At 35.8% G+C, this 17271-nt stretch overlaps 1 protein-coding gene across 1 annotated transcript in view; it reads left to right on the top strand.

Moving 5' to 3' along the window:
* The window catches only part of ZDHHC13 (zinc finger DHHC-type palmitoyltransferase 13), a 30280-nt gene extending 13707 nt beyond the window's left edge, over positions 1–16573 (top strand). Inside the window, exons 8-17 of the mRNA XM_063289576.1 lie at positions 456–581; positions 1467–1600; positions 3750–3850; positions 7109–7233; positions 9109–9171; positions 10896–10989; positions 11455–11538; positions 12134–12291; positions 15050–15147; positions 16138–16573. Coding sequence (XP_063145646.1) covers positions 456–581; positions 1467–1600; positions 3750–3850; positions 7109–7233; positions 9109–9171; positions 10896–10989; positions 11455–11538; positions 12134–12291; positions 15050–15147; positions 16138–16276 — 1122 coding nt within the window. The 3' untranslated portion in view covers positions 16277–16573. The remainder of the gene's footprint in view (positions 1–455; positions 582–1466; positions 1601–3749; positions 3851–7108; positions 7234–9108; positions 9172–10895; positions 10990–11454; positions 11539–12133; positions 12292–15049; positions 15148–16137) is intronic.
* Positions 16574–17271: the final 698 nt, after the last annotated feature.

The following is a 17271-nucleotide window of genomic DNA, read 5'->3' as shown; positions in this document are numbered from 1 at the left end:
CATTTTATATTGATTGTTTAATTAAATCAGGATAATTTCTGAGATCTTCAGAATAAATATATTTGTAGTTTTTATTGCTGTTGAACAGAATTGTTGAACCTAATTCTGTTGCAAAATGTATCTTCTAGAATATACAATATAATTTTAACTTGGGAAGCTACTATTGTACATGAAAGGTAGAATTATTCATCTGGTAATAATTAGTGATTATGTGACAATAGCTCGTCCTTTTGTCATTAATTAATGCATTTGAGTATCAGCATTTTATTTATGACTCTTCTTCCTGCTCTGGATTTTTAAAATTGGTGTAAGCTTCTCAATGTGCAGCATATATGTAATAATATTGTGTTTATTCACGTTTTGCTGTAATGAGGTAGGATTTTAAAATGAAGCAGCCAAAAGGATCTTTTTTCTATTTTGTATTGTTTTTTAAAATAATGTTGTTTTCTCCTAAGGGTGAGAGACCACTTGACCTTGCTCATCAAGCTAAAAATCACACAATTATTCACATACTTCGTGAAGAAGAAAAAATTAGAATTAGAAGAACATCAAGGTTTCTGAGGATTCTGGAAAAAAATGAGGTATCAGAAACTGAAACAAATAATGGCATGCAATTTTCTAGACAAGAAATTGATGCTTAATATATTATTGAGCATAATAAGTTTTACCACAACTAAAAAAATATTTAAGATAGAAATGGTAGCAATTCACACAAATTAACCTTGGAATCTCCTGGTGGAGTCATCATTAAAGAATAAGTGGCAGAATATAAATGAAGAAAGCAAAGAATAAAGGCAGATGTGGAAAAGATCTTAAGAGTGTAAGAAATTGATAGCCAATATACCAAAGATGCTATGGAAGAGTTTTATTTAATTCCCTTGGAACAGCATCTGGCAGTATCCTTCCTTCAGATTGTAACAGAGAAAAACAGGAAATATATCCTTATCTCTGTTGATCTTGCTGCAGGACCAGGCCACTCTGTTTCTATTTCAGTTGGGCATTATAAGAAATACTACTTACCTAATGCCATTATTTACTCTTCTGCCTGTTCCTTTTTCAGTCCAGATTTTTTTTTCATATGTACTGTATTTATGTTTAAAATAGATAAGGAGAGATGTTTTAGGGTTTTTAGAAGCAGCAGTTCAAGGAGTTAACTAAAAATGATTTCATATGCTTAGTTACACACATTTGTTAAATATTTGTAGTATTTATATTAAGAAATTGATTACATTATCTTTTGCATGTTTTTAAAATAACAATAGTAATAATAATAATAATGGAAAGAGGACAGCAGTTAGTTCTGAGATAGAGACAAAGTAAAATATGTCTAGCAGAAGAAATTTGTTTTCAAATTTATAAACAAGACTACTATGTAAATCTGGGAGACCTGGTTTTTTCCTTTTCCACACACTTTATTTTTAACCCCAATTTTCTCATTTTGTAATGAAGCCTTTTATTTTGTTTAGTTCTTGCTATTGCTTGGCTCATCAATGCTATTGATATGGGTAACAGGATATTTAGCAGACTTAAATACTGACTCATGGCTGTTGAAAGGAAGCTTGCTGATCTTCATATTGGTTATTCTGTCTTCCTTTGCAAGGTAGGAGTACCTAGTTTTCTTATATTTATTTCTGCAGCAGGTAGAATGTTGCTTTCATGGTTCCTGGAGATGAAATCAACAGGAAAGGATAGAGTTAATCCCACTTCTTCTAGCTCAAAGACGGAGCTTAAGACTTTTTCCTGTCCCATGGAGGAAACATCTTCCCTTCAGTCTTATGTACTGCCTTCTAGGGCAAGCAGTAATTTTCCATTAACCATCTTCCCTCCACACAAAAGCACCTCCTTAGACCTAGGAAATGGAAGAGGACATTGACTAAGAACCTGAGGGGGCAGAGCATGGAAAAGTCAAGTGGCAGTGCTAGCTTTGACCTGAATGCAACACAGAACTGAAATTTCTCAGAATCCTTCCTCCCCCTCCCCTTGACAGAGTGGCCACCTTGGGCTCTCAACTGTGTAGAATTTCCAGAAGCCCTAAAGAAAACATACAAGAAGACAAGCAAGGAGAGAGAATGGCCCACTGAAGGGGCACAAACCCAACAGTTTGTCCCCCATAAATAGGAAAGGAGGCAAGATGAGTTTTCCATCCTGCAATTAATGGATGGCTTGGGAATGCACTGCCTTGGCATTCGCAGCTAGCAAAATGCTGCTTCCTCTCTACGACACAACACATTCTGTAAGGGGCAGGGGGTGACTGTCAGCACCCTTAATGATAAAAATACTATTAATAGAAATTTGTTGTGCAGATTCTTTTATAAAAAATTATAAAATAGTTAATTTTGCAGAAGACGACTGTGCTTCATTGTGTCACAAAGAGTGCTGTAACCTATTACACTGACCCACTCTGAGATTAGTGCTGTAGTTATGGATTATCCACGAGGGAAAGGGGGGATAAATGACATTGTCATATAAGTGTCATTACATAATCTTTATTTTGTATGTTGTCGTAATCACAAAATAGACTCCCATCATCATGACAGAAACTGATGTTTGCAATTTACATAATTAGTGTGATGTGCAGTATGCGCAACAACATTTTAATGTCATTACGATTTTTACCAGAGCCTGGTGGCTCATAAATCTCTTTCCTGTCAGTTCAATCTCTGGTAACCAAGAACAGTAGCTAGACTTACAGTAAAGTACTTTCTGGTCAGCAGAAGATGTTTAGGAGGGAAAGATTAAGACTGTAGCCAAGTGGCTCAAGAGTCAAGATGCAAATTATTTCATCGTGCTGGTACAGATTGCTTTTCCATTCCCATGTTGTCTTCTAAATGCAAGTTTTATTGTTACAATGTTCTCCTACAATAAAGGAGAAGTTAAAACACAACCAGCTGAAGTCAATACATGCAACTGAAGGGAAGTTTCTTCCACAAGGACAGGAGCCTGCCTTTTAGCTAAGAGAGGAGGAGTTACCCTTTTCCTGTCAGCTCCATCTCCCTTTCCCACCAGGTCCATTTTCTGATGATCCGAAAAGTAATTTACAGTAGGTAAAAATACCATTCTGTTACAATAGTTGTTCTTGGAAGTTCAAGGCTCCAGTGAAAATGCTTAGTTAAAACATTATGGCCTGAGTCATCTAACCAACAGAGGAATAGTTTAGCTTCCAAAATGTTGTCCAAGATCTTTTTCATACATCGTATTTTCTAAACGGAAATCACTTCCTTATGGGAAATGTATGAAATCTCCATGTTAGATGTTACAATTATGAAGTTATTTATTTCATGTTGGATAAATGTAGTACGATAGTGACCAGGTGTGTCTTTCTAGAGTGCATGCACCCGTTGTACTTCCAGAAAATCCTGCATGCAAATAACGGGTTGTATATTCTCTCTCCTTTGTGTTCTACTTTCATTTTATCAGAAACTGAGGTCTTTTAATTGTATGTAAACGTAGGGAATTTTTTTCTAAATTCTTACACGCAATATTACAGCTGTTGCAGAAATACATTTTGATAAAGGAACTTAAATTCACCAGAGACGTTCATGGACTGAACATTTGTAAACATTATTTGGTATGTTTATGTGTCCAGTAGTCAGTAAATTTAGACGAGCCACTCTCTCTCAGTCCAACCTACTTCACAGGGTTTTTCTTGCAGGAATAAAATTAGATGACATCCTATATATGCCAAAGATAGGTAGAATATAAATGTACTGAATAAATGCTGTTTAAATACTTTTAAATGTCCCATTTAGGTTGTTCATAGGATTCGACAAAATAAAATATTTCCCACTAGCATTTATGATTAGTTCCATCTTTTGGATATCATGGACCTGTTTCATCTATTTCCTGCCTCATATCCTTTGTTAAATCAATAATATAGAATGGAGAGTTTATATAAAGTGTGTGTGTGTGTATTGATTTCTAGAAGGAGATTTACTGGAAACAAATTGTAATATCATACTGTATGCTGTCATGAGACTTTTAATGTATTTTCTAAGAAAAACTGAATATTACTAAAAAAATTCATTATTATTATTAATGGCCAAAAGATCTGAATAAACTAAAAAGGAGTAGACTTTTTAAAATGGCATGTCTGTCCCTGCTGTTTCTAGCTAGCTGGTAGCAGTGTCTTGGTTATACTTTTCCTGTGCTGCCGCCACCACTTCTTCCTTCAGTGTTGTCCCGCATTGTACTCCATCACCACCTGTCCTGAGCTTCTTCCCCTTGCTACTGTGCAGCCTTTGTGGCATCTCCTTCCTCCTCCTCTTTCTCCTCACTTGCTAGATGACCAAGAATTTGCTAAACTGGCTAGTGGGAAGCTATAGCACATCTCTAATAGGAAATTACTAGACAGAAAAGTGCATTGAATTTTAAAATGGGGTACATGTAGATGCAGCTTTTCACTGGTTGGTGGAGCACTTTATTTCCATGGATGCTGTTTGGGGCCCATTGAAAGTCTGGGCCTGTGGTTTAGCTCCAGTAGTACCAGTATTATCATGGCTGTGGAGTTCATTCAGTACTGTTAAATTGTAAAGAAAGGTAAAGCTTCTATTTGTATTCAGTATTCCTTTTCTAGATTACTACCAACAACTCTAGAAAACACATCCATCTCTCCTTTTTGGCAGTATCCTTCTCTGCTGATGAGAGGGAAAACCCATGGAGAATACATTGTTACTGAATTTGGGTGAATATCAGTAGCAAAGAGATTAACAAAAAGCTGGTACCTGAACACAGAGCACTATGCTATGCTATCTGTGCAATTTTTTTAAAAAAAAATTAGCCAACCTTTAGCAGACAGCAAATAGCTTATCACAGCCCTTCTCAACTTCCAGATTCATTTCTCTAAAGTTTCTAGTTAGTATAACCAAGCTTCTTTTCAAGGTGAGATTTCTGTAGGACCTTAGAACAAGATGCTCTCGTTGCTTCAAATTTAGTGCAGACTTGTTAAACTCTTTGTATAGTGCTTATTTACTCAATTTTTATAAGCTGTAATCATACAGCTCCCACTGGTATACAACATAACATGTCCATGTTAAAATATGTAATAAAAATAATACTAAGATTAAAGCAATTTAAATAAAATTTCCAATTTAAATTAAAATGGAAAAACATTTGAATAGTATGAAATATTCTACTTTCTGCTTTCTTTTTTGTCGTTTACCCAATTCAGTTTATAAAAATCATCTTTAATAATAAAAAGTAACAGAAAAATGAGCAAATTGTGAATAAAAATAATTGTTTTAAAGCGGATTTACTCTATTCAACAGTATTTTACTGTTAATTACCATCTCCGAAGTGAATTTTTCTTTTTGAATGCTTTCTAATGAGATGTTATTATTATATTCATATTATTTTATGAATTAATTCCTGAGCAGTATTTAGGCATATTCCAGCTGCCAAAGGCACATAAATCTACTTAGCTCCTGAGAAAGATATTTGGTAATTTTACAACCACAGCTTCTGCTTTTGGACTTTTAAGCATCTTTTCACAAAATTACATACATTAAGTTGTCTGATATTCACCCAGTTGACTAAGCTATCAATCATAGCAGGTTTTATGTATCTTCTGAAAAATCAGTTGAATCATACTGTATAAAGAACTAAAGGAGTTCTGAGCAAATAGGTCTCTTTTTAGATAACATATTTTCTTCAGACTTTTTTTTTTAAATGTCACATATTAAATAACCTCAGATTTGTTTTCCTATGGCTGAACAATAATATGTCTCAGACTGAGATATTTTAGTCGTACAATGTGGATTTGATAGATTCCCCCAAGGGCCCCTTGATTACAAGAGCCTGGGATTGGCATACTAATACTTTACACACACTCGGTTTCCTTGTATAATCTCCCCCCTCCAGGAAAACTAGGATGGCTTTTCCAATTTTGTTAATATGAGAGTCTGTACTTAAATCTATTGAACCCAAAGTCATTTGGCAGATGTAAGCCAATCTCATGATGGGTGACAAAACTTTCGTCTATTATCTGTTGGTACCTTATTGTACTATTCCTAATTGTTTAGATATTTTATCTGCTTTGCTCATGTACACCACCCTGGCTTAGTCAGGTTGCAGTTGTTTATAAATGAAGTAAAATAAATAATTATTACAATACCTACAAACCTAATTATATTACATATTTTCTCCTTAATAAAATCTCTTAGTTTCTAGGCTCTGTAATCAAAATATAGACTAATTTTATCTTTTTTCTCTGGAGAGAGATTTTAGAGTCTCACTGAATGTGGAAGGTAGGAATTTAGTGTTTACCATTAGAGGTAAAACCAATGGAGGATTTGTTACTATTTAAGAATAAAAATACTAAATAATAATACTAAAATCCTGAAGTCCTCAACTGTTTTCTGTAAGCACCTCAGAATGGATCTAACAGTGCGATCAAATGTTGCTTATTTAAAAATAAGTATTTTCAGGTAACTATGCATAGGACCAGAATAAAGGCAGGCTTAATAATTAAGGCTGCAGTGTTGTACAGACTGGAAGTCAGTCTCATTAAATTCAGGGATAAATGCTTACACAATACAGGTAGTGCTTGGTTAAGAATGGTAATTGGGACTGGCAACTTTAAGCAACATGGTCATAAAGCACAATGTCACGTGTCCCTGCTGATTTATGATGGCAGTTGTGGCAGTTCTGGTTGCAGTTGTTAAGCAAATCCCACACAGTCATTAAGCAAGATGTCATGTGATTGCCGTTTGCAACCTCCTGCCAGCTTCCCTATTGACTTTGCTTGTTGGAAGCCAGCAGTGAAGGTTGCAACTGGCGATCATGTGACCGTAGGATGCTGCAACTGTTATAAGTGTGAGCCAGTTGCCAAGTGCCTGAATTGTGATCACATGACCTGGGGATACTGTGATGGCCACAACTTTGAGGACCTGTCATAAGTCTCTTCATGCAGCACCACCTTAACTTTGAATGGTCACTGAATGAATTGGTGCTAAATGTGAATCTTCTAAATTTAAAAACATGCATTGGAATCTATTTATTGCTTCTTCCTGCAATGATGTTATTGCTATTAAACTTTGAAGTATAGCTTAGAGGTCTGTTTATGCACACTGATACATAAATTATGGAAACACAGTCCTTAACTGGAGATCACATTTTTCAAATACAGCTTCACAGCTTCCCTTCTTTCTTGGCATGGTGGGCCTTATCTATTATTTTTACAAAACTGTCAGAACTGATCCTGGATTTATTACAAGTACAGAAGAAGAGACTAAAAAGGTATTTTCCCCTAGAAAGAATATATTTCATTAGTTCTTTTCAAGTAATTATAATATAATAATTAATTATGAAAAGCATTCTTGTTCAACAGATATGAACAGGATTTCTTTTACTATGTTTTCCTCGAAATTCAAAACTTTAACTATGACCAGTGAGACAAGCTTGGAAAGAGTTACTTTGGGAGCAGAGAAAAGTCAGTACTTCAAATACAAAGGAACAAGGCCAAGCCACAGTATGGAGGGTCATTATCATGTGAGACTGGGCAGAATATAGCAGTGGAAGCCCTGAAATACTCTTCGTTTTTGCTTGTACAGATAGTCCTTGGTTAACAACAGTAATTGGGACCAGAATTTCTGTCGCTAAGCGATACAGTTGTAAAGCATGATGTCACATTACTGCTGCTTAGCAATGGCAATTCTGGCACTTCTGGTTGCCATCATTAAGCGAATCCCGCAACATCCTTAAGCACAATGTCACGTCGCCATTTGCAACTTCCCGCCAGCTTCCCCATTGACTTTGCTTGTCAGAAGTCAGCAGCAAAGGTTGCAAATGGTGATCATGTGATGCGGGATGCTGCGACGTCATAATTGCGAGCCAGTTGCTGAGTGCCCAGATCACAATCACATGACTGTGGGGATGCTTTGATGGCCAGAACTTTGAGGACAGTTTGTTGACAAACATTCTATTCAGGTATTCCCAGTCAATTTTTGTTTTGCACTTGTGATTGGGAATATCTGAATAGAATGTTTGTCAACACCAATCCTTCAAGTGTTCCTGAATTTATGAATCTGAAAGCAAAATTAGGGCAAGATAGTAGTTGGGAACTAGGTAGAAATATATTTATAAACTAAACAAAAATGAAGGGACCTTAAATAGCTCAGAAGGGGGGAAGCATGTTCCTTGTCCTCCAGGAAATATAAAATTATACAAGTGTCATATTTGGGGCTTCAGGGAAGGAGGACAGAAATGGTCTGTTACAGCCTTTAACAGTAGTAGTAATATCTTTCCATTCATTGTAGGTATGGTGAAGTTAAAATACTATCCTAAAGTGCAAATCCATCCATCGCTCCCCGATGCAGAGAGTTTTCAGAAGGGAGTAATAGAAAAAGATTTTTTTTTCTTCTCTTCTGACACATCTCCCCACCCACCAGGACTGTTAAATTTTTATTCCATATTTCCTGAACACAAACATGCCTATAAATTACTTGCAGAGGTAGTGGGGGTGGGGGTGCTGCATGTTTGGCCCAACATTCATTTCAGACCTGTTTATAGACAAGATAGGAATCTTGCATGACTGGGATCTAGATTGTAGTGAGATCTTTAAAAAATAAATTATATAAGGTTAGTGATTATTTACTTGCTGCATGGGAACAATGGACTTTTGGAGGGTAAGAGTATAGGAAAATGATTTGTATTTGAGGATGCATACCATAAATATCATAATCACTCCTCTGCTGAAGGATATTATAAAACAGCCTAGAATTTCCAGTAGTCCCCACACAACTGGAGAGTATTAACTTAGGAAAGATTTTTTTTAAAGAATTATGTATATTTATTAACATAAGGTTATTTAGTAATAACTTTTGTGAGCCCTCTTCTGTCTTCCCAGTTCCCCAAAGCCACTGTGGAAAATATCTTGTACTTACAGCTGTTTGTATATTCTCATACTAATCATTTAAAAATAAACTATTTTCAGTTAGAATAGTGAAAATGGATGACAGTCTCCATTCCATCTTAACTCTTACCACCTTCCTGCAATTGTTGGGTTGCAGAAATACAGTATATTAAGTCTGTTAAGAGTTCACAGACCTTAAACTATGATACCCTGAAGCATTGTGTTATAAATATGTTTGCAAAACATAATCTATCTTTCAGAATATTATTAACCTTGGAGAATCTGGCTGTTTGGATTTCAGAACATTCTGCACATCATGCCTTGTAAGTTGAGCAGTAATACCTTGAAATGATTTGATTGTTTAGGTTTCTTTTTTTTAAATGATAGTAGAAAGACAGGTTTCTTCAAATCACTCTTTGTATTATCATACTTTGGTGTATCAGTGTAAGCCTGAATATAGAGTACTCTAGTATCAAAACAGAATATAAAGACCACGTACTGCAGCTCCCTATTAATAGCCAGTCAGATGTTTACAGGGAAGATGTTTACATATCAGTACCTTCTGGAGAGCCTAATTTCAGCCTGGCCATTCCTTAGAGCAGGGTTCCTCAACCTTGGCAACTCTAAGCTGTGCGGACTTCAACTCCCAGAATTCAAAGCTGGCTGGGGAATTCTGGGAGTTGAAGTCTGCACAGCTTAGAGTTGCCAAGGTTGAGGAACCCTGCCTTAGAGGACATGCAGTTATATTTTGCTCAGTAGTAACATCTAACTACATATTTTAGAACCCAACCTTGGGAGCTGTTCTCTCTGCAGATAGGAGTAAATTTTTTAAAGTTCAGCAATGGCTCATCAGTACTGAAAAGGTTTCTGCTTGTTAGGACCAGCTCACTTGAATGTATTTATTTTGTTTTAAAAAACCTCTTGGTGGAAGCATGGCATGAAATTGCCCTTGCTGAGCACAGGAAGTTCCTAAGTCATGAACAGTGAAGCCAGCTTAACTAATGTAGACTGAGTATAATACAGTACCCTTCCTGCTGTGGTTCTTTCAGGCACAATGCATTGTTTTTAGGACCAGTCCTACCATATTATAAGCAGCACCAATAGAGGAAAGCAGAATTGGTATCTGAAGAGTCCTTCAAGTCACTTTAAATGTTAATAATAATAATGATGGGGAAGGGGAAGAATGTATATGCCATTTTAGCTCTCCTGCAGAGTCTTATGACTTGAATGTAGGGTTGAAAGAATACATGACAGAATTGTAGGGTATTTTTATTGCCAAGAGTAAAAACAAAATTTATTCTCAGTGACAGTAATCAGTGACAAAAAAAGTGGTTAAGCACAATCTGTAAATGCAACCCTTAACAGTGGTAATATCTTACCAGTCAGACTCCAGGAGAAGGGGTTAATGTTCTTATTACAAAACTTATCTTTAAATTCCATCATCATGGTGGCTACCCAGGGCATAACCAAAATGATGATGCCCATTTCTCAGGGTTTATAGTTTTACTTGGGATTGACTTTTTATAGTGTGTTCTATAATTCTGACATGCTTCTTATTTCCTTTCTCAACATGTATTTAGTTTTAGTATATCATACCCCTGTTGATAGCCATAATTTCAAAATGTTCGTGGCAGTCTATAAAATATATTCTTCCATGAAAATACTTATCCCATTCTAGAATGCCACTGTATTTTTAATTTTATGTCTACAAAACATATCTGACCCTGGCTAAATGTAATCAGCTAACCTCAGAGCTGCTGGGGGAAGCTTTCAGAATAATGCCCTATGTGATTTGAATGGAAAGCTGCCCCGTTTCTACCCCACTGAGACATGAAAGTACTCTGCATGTGGATAGAGGCTTCTCTGCATCCAGACAAATGATTAAAGATGGGATTGTGGCTCATATTGTTAGATCTCATATAAGCAACTAAGTTTATAGGGTGAACTTCAATTTATTATGAAGATCTAATATTTGAAATGAAGTAGAACATTTGTTAATACATTCTGTGAGGTATGAATATTTTTTTTCTATGTGTTTTTTGATCAGATTAAGAAACCTTTGAGATCTATGCACTGCCATACTTGCAATTCATGTGTAGCTAGATATGATCAACATTGTATTTGGACTGGACAATGCATAGGTGAGTTTATTTAGCACAACTAGAACTCCTTTGTTGGTGTCAGTGCTAGGAATATTTCTGAAGACATAAAAGGATAGCCATTAATAGGTCACACAGAAAAAGCTCTAGTAGTTGAGTGTTATGTGAAGAGATGTTGACAAGGTGCACAGCTTGGCAATGTACAACACTGGATAGTGTTAGCAGAGTTGGTATATTGTTAAAGACTTCAGTTTAAAATAATTCTGATTACACTTACTGAACACAGTAAGTGTTGGAGTATCTAGTATAAGATTGCAGTGCACATTTTGGTTTTGTTAACTTTGCTGTAGTTTGGATGAGCTTTGAAATATACCAGTCCTACTTAATTCCCCACCCCACATGTCTAACATGTTGGGAGAGTGCATACACAGAGATATACCACAGTGTTTTTGGACAGAGTAAGTATTCTGTGATTTTTATATTAATAAATGGTTCTCTCTAATCTAGGTATAGGTAACCATGGCTATTTCGTCCTGTTCCTCTTTTTCCTGACCTTGGTGAATATTTGGGCCATATATGGAACTATTTTATGTATGTATTTCTAACTTTTATTTCATTGTTTAGAGAGAAAATGTGATATATTTATCTCTACTAAGTCTGGTATGTAATTCAAAGGTAGTATTATACCATGCTCCTAATGTTAAAAAATGAGCATCCTTCTGGAAAATATGATGGGCTGGCATCAAGACCTATGTATGCAATATACACTTCTGTTTACAAATAGCAGGTTTTGACCTGTGTGTACACATAGGATTATATAAGACAGTGGAATGTACAGCTACACTTTTTCTTTAGGCAAGATTGTGCCTGTAGAACCTTATCTCTAGTAAAATGTGGTTTGCATTTCAGAGAATTTTGCTACAAATAGCTCTTTGATCCTATGACTGCAGAACTGCTGCTCATATTTATTATTAGATTAATCTAAACTAGTCTTCCTGATAGTTAAATATATCAATACACATGTAGTGCATTTACACGGCTGCTTTTTGGATAGTATAAATAATCCACTTGGGGATTGTTTTATCAACCAAAAAGTAGGATAGAAACTTTATAAATTAATACACAGTTCACCATGGTCTTTTTTTTGAAGTAAGCTTTTATTTAAAGTTAAAATTACTTCTCTTAGATTGGTCAGAACACTGTACAACAACGTATCAGCAAGATGGAGCTTGGATGTCTTTCACACAGATCGTATCTTGTTCTCCTTGGGTGTTATATATTTTCATGCTCATAACCTTTCATACTTCATGGGCTGCATTATGGCTAATCTTGCAGATTTATCAGGTACTCTTTTTTATGTATATTCCATTAAAGTATTGCACTGACTGTTATTTCCTTGACAGCCTACATTATCACTTGTAGTTAATATTTCAGAATTGTCAGTTTCAATGCAGATCAATTGGTAGCAATCAGGAGTGCCTCAGTAAATGTAGCGGGCATAGGGAATGGACTTGAAAGACAGGAAGAAGAGTCACTACCAAGGCAACAGTCAGATAAGCGGGACTTGAGCTGTTACAAGAAACTAATTTGAGAAAATGTCTCAGGCAGGTCCCTCTGTAGATCACACAAAGTGAGAGATGGAGGAAGCTCATTCAGACTTGCAAAATCCTGTTACTATAGCTGTTACAATAAAAGTAGTCTTGGCCTATATGGAATTGATTTCTTAGTCTAGTCTACCCTATAGGGACAGTAAATCAGAGAATAGCTTTCCATTTACTATTTGGAATTTTACCAGAGGTATCTACCACGAAGTGTTCAATATTCTTGCTGGTCAGCCACAACCAAGTCCATTATATTCTGTTCCTTTCTGTTTTTCTCTCTCACCTGACAATCCCGATACCATAGTTATCAAATGCATCCATCCTTCTTCACCTATTTTAGTGGATTTTCCCCAACTTACTGCTTGTTTTTTTCCCTTTGTGATATATTTGTAATTATGCAAATTTCTTGGCTTTTTCCTCTCCTCAAATTAATGGAGCTTTTTCCTTTATTTTTTGGAGGGAAGCCTTATTTCTCTCCCATGCTAAATAGTTCTGTGTTCTCTCTTAGCTTTCTTTGTGTGTAAGTAAAACAAAATGGGCGGGAATGTTTATTTATTTATTTATTATTCAAATTTAATTACCACCCATCTCCCCCATATAATATTCTTCCTTAATGTATTGGTTGGACATAGTTGACCCATAGAGAGGAAACTTTGTTTTGTAGTTTAAAATACCCTCTTGCAGTGATTGCTGATTCTTAATAGCACCATTACTAGATTTAGGATTTTCCTGCTGTAGGTGAATTAACCTTTTATGGCTGGGTTGTGAATTTAATTCTAATGTGTGGCAAAGATTTGCTGTTGAGAAAAGTGTGTCCTCATGAAGGAACTTCATCCATCCATCTATCTTGCCATCAAGCTTCCAAAAATATGGTATGAAGAATTTACCTTGCCCTGTAGAGTTCTTAACTCTCAACCGAAAACTGCCCTGTTGGTCAGCTGCGCAGTTTTCCTATACTAAATCTCTGTAACCTCTGGAATTAGCTGACTGGGAGCATTATTCTGCCTTCTTTATTTGTGTTATGACCAACGGAGGGTGATACCTTGGCTGTCCAAGTCATTCATCTGTGTGCTTGCTTCTGGTCAAGGCGTATATATTGAGGAGAGCTTCTGTAGCTTTTCTATGGGTCACAATGCAAAGCAATTAATTTAAGCTCCTTTCTTTCTCTCCCCCATCCCTCGTCAAGGCAGTTGCGCCCTCCAAGTCTGTCTGAGGAAAAGAGTAATTATCTTCCCACTAGCAAGGTTTCCAGCAGAATTGTAAACTCCACTTGAGTAATCCAACTCTCACGATTGCTAACTTTTGAACTTTGCATCAGGACAATGGTTGGCAGTGCAATTTTAATTGATTAGATTGCACCTGCTTTCCACATCACATATTGTATTATATGACATAAAACAGCACAGAAAGAGCAATATAGTATGAACTTTCCTCGATAGAGTAGAATTGTACCTCTTGTTTTTTCGCTGCACAATTTACATAGAACGAGACCAGTATTTTTCAACTTCAGCAACTTCAAGGTGTGTGGACTTCAACTCCCAGAATTCCCAGCTGGCTGTGGAATTCTGGGAGTTGAAATCCACACATCTTAAAGTTGCTGAGCTTAAGAAACACTAAACTAGACCTATAACACTTCTACTGTAATACAGCTGCCAAAATGCACTACACAGTGTCTCCAGAATTCAGCCACTTTCTACTTAGTTTCTTTCTAAAAACAAAATAAAAAAAGCAAAAAGAATGTCACTCTGCACAAAACTGACTGTTTTTGGACAGTAAGTATCCCTTAAAATCTCAAAGTAACTTTATATGTGGGATAGCTTTTTTCATGCTGCTTTTTTTTTTACTCTGCCAAGAACTGTTAGATAAAAATAGATTTAAGTAACCACACACTGGTTTGTTTCTAAAAACCAAGGTTCAAAACAAAAGCATTAATTTTGCTATCAAGGTATTGATGAATTAATTGGAATAATGTGTCATTGGGATAAAGAGAAGTGAATAATGCAAGGTTATTATACACACACACACACACACACACTTATTTACATATACATTTAAACATGTGTATGTGCCTACATGTATGTGTGTGTATGCACGTGCATAGATAGATAGATAGATACCCCCAAAGCTATTTCTATCAGCTTATTTTGGTTTTTGAACTAACACTTAGCTTAGGAAAAGTTCTCATCCCAGTAAAGTTGCAGTGCATTATCACTGAAGGATGAATTGTGTTATACAGAGAGAGTGCTTCAGACATTTATTTCAATTCATTTATATTTTTAACTTGTATTAACGGATTGATCTATTAGTGTTGTTCCTCTGCTTTTCATTTGTCAGTGTATTTTTAGCTGAAAAAAATGGTTCTTATTTTCACTTGTTTAAAAAGCAGAAAACTTATATCAAGTACTTTTGACGTTTCATTTTTGTCAATATATTATTATTATTAATATATTAATTGGCATTCACTTAGTCTTTCCCCTTTTTTTTAATTATTTCATTTTCAGGTTGTGTTTCTTGGATTGACTTCACATGAAAGGACTACTCTCTGGAAGCAGAGTAAACGTTCCAAACATCCTGTTTCGCTTAGGAAGACTCCATATAAGTAAGTCATTTTGGGAAAGTGTCACTAAAAACAATATCCTACTCAATAACCACTTCTGCTTGAAGTGATCGTAGTTGTTAAACTTGGCTTGCTTAAAAAAATAAGAACTGTTTTAAAATATGATTTCAGCAACCTCCACCACCAACCCCCACCCCCCAAAAAAGCTGTTGTGTATCTTACATGTAAATAATAAGGTGCCCAGGACACTGTTTGCAGACTCAGTTTAAGATGTTTTGCATATGTATAGCAGAATGAAGCAACATCTCTACAGAATTACCAAATTAATCAGTAGTAAAAAGGTGACTGAAATGCACACACTTCCTTCAGATGTAATTAATGCATGGAATCCCGTTACGTGGCACTCTAGTTCTGGTGTTTTCAGCCAAAATTCAGATCTAGAAGGGATGACATCTGTCTTTCACAATTATCTGTAGTATGAATTGTAAGTTAAAACCCGTGTATAAGATGAAACATGGTTTGGCATTTTGGGACAAACCCTACAATTGTCATGTACTTAGTTTCTTGCTTATTACTGAGCCTCACTTTTGCTTGAATTCTGTGAGTTTGGTATCCGAATAGAAAGGCATGTCTTTAAAAAGCGTGTTTTCAGTGCTTTGGAACTCAAAACCTATTCCTAATTGGTCTCATAGTTTCACCAATGTGTTTCCTGGGAAAAAGGTCTTTTGTAAATATTGAAATTCCCTCTTTGCCGTGGCATTCTGTTAGGAAATCACTAAGCCACAAGTGTTTTCTCAAATTCCAAGTGTGCTGCTGATCCAAACAATGGAGAATGACTAATATACATTGGTGCACACATTCTAACACTTTATTTATTTGAAAGCAATTCATTTGTAAACTTATCAATAGCTCTTGGATACTTCCATGATACTCAGATGCTGCCAGCATAAAATGCTTATGGTTGTTGTTGTTGTTGTTCTTTGTTAATATTAAGGTTACTTTCACTCTGTCTGGCTTTGCTCTCTCTTCTAGCCATGGATTCCTCCAGAACATTGCAGACTTCTTTCATTGTAGATGCTTTGGGATTCTCAAGCCCAGTGTAATTGACTGGACTAAACAATACACATTAGTATTTCATTTGGCAAAAGATCGAAACATTCAACCAGTGTGAAGACAAAAATCTGCAACCAGTCCCGTGGAATTTACTGGATGCTTTCAAAAGATGATATTTAGGATACTGTAAAGTATATTACAAATTATTTTGGTATCTGCTGTGTGTGTAATTGCTATTTCAGAAAAGAAAATAAAGTTTACATGCTTAAATTGAAGCAAACTGGAAATGTAGTGACAACTCTGGTTCATGTATAATACTTTCAATTACTTTCATTTGGAACAAATATAGCTGTGAAATGTTCAGCTTCCTCAGCTTGCTGAAAATATGATTTTTAAATAAACAAGCAGGAAAGTCTCTGTATGATTCTTTTATCTCCAACCTTCAGAATCTACACTCAGTAAGGAAAATAAAGATGGTTTGAAATCTCAGAATATGCTATTATATGACACCTGATTTATGATTTATAGGATGTTGTTATACTTCTCTGTTGATGTATAGTTCTGTATTAGGACTATGTAGTGCTTTAGATCAAATCCCCCAGAGTGGTTTGTGATCTGGAGAAAAGACATAGCTGCCTTAAAGTATTGCGGTCAGGTGCCATGTTGGCACCCTCATGGTCTTAGAAGCACCTTTTGGAAGTAGAATCCAAAGCACTGCCCAGCCCTAATCTATATAAAGGGTGTTTAGGTTTAATATATTTATGTTCACATTTATTCAGTTAGAGCTTTAATATACTGCTGGCTTTAATTATTTAAAGGAAAATGTAACAGTCTGTGACATTGAACAATGTGTGCAGTAATGACTGAAACATTTTTTTCAGTTGGCCTAATGCATGTAAAAACAGATAAAGGAAGATTGACTATGAATCTTTCTGATATGTGCGACTCTGAATTGCACATCCTATTTCACGGTAAGCTTGACATGCAACACAAGTCTGGTGCATCCTGAAGTTTATGCCAGAGTGGAACAGAATAAAGGTTACCTCAAATGAATGGAGATCACAACTATATTCTTGATTGACTGCGAAGTTGAAGTTGTGGAATTATGATAAG

This window comes from Candoia aspera, chromosome 1 (genome assembly GCF_035149785.1).
Source record: "Candoia aspera isolate rCanAsp1 chromosome 1, rCanAsp1.hap2, whole genome shotgun sequence".
Taxonomy (NCBI): Eukaryota; Metazoa; Chordata; class Lepidosauria; order Squamata; family Boidae; genus Candoia; species Candoia aspera.
The sequence above is the reverse complement of the archived record's forward strand: the minus strand, read 5'-3'. Positions and strand labels throughout refer to the sequence as shown.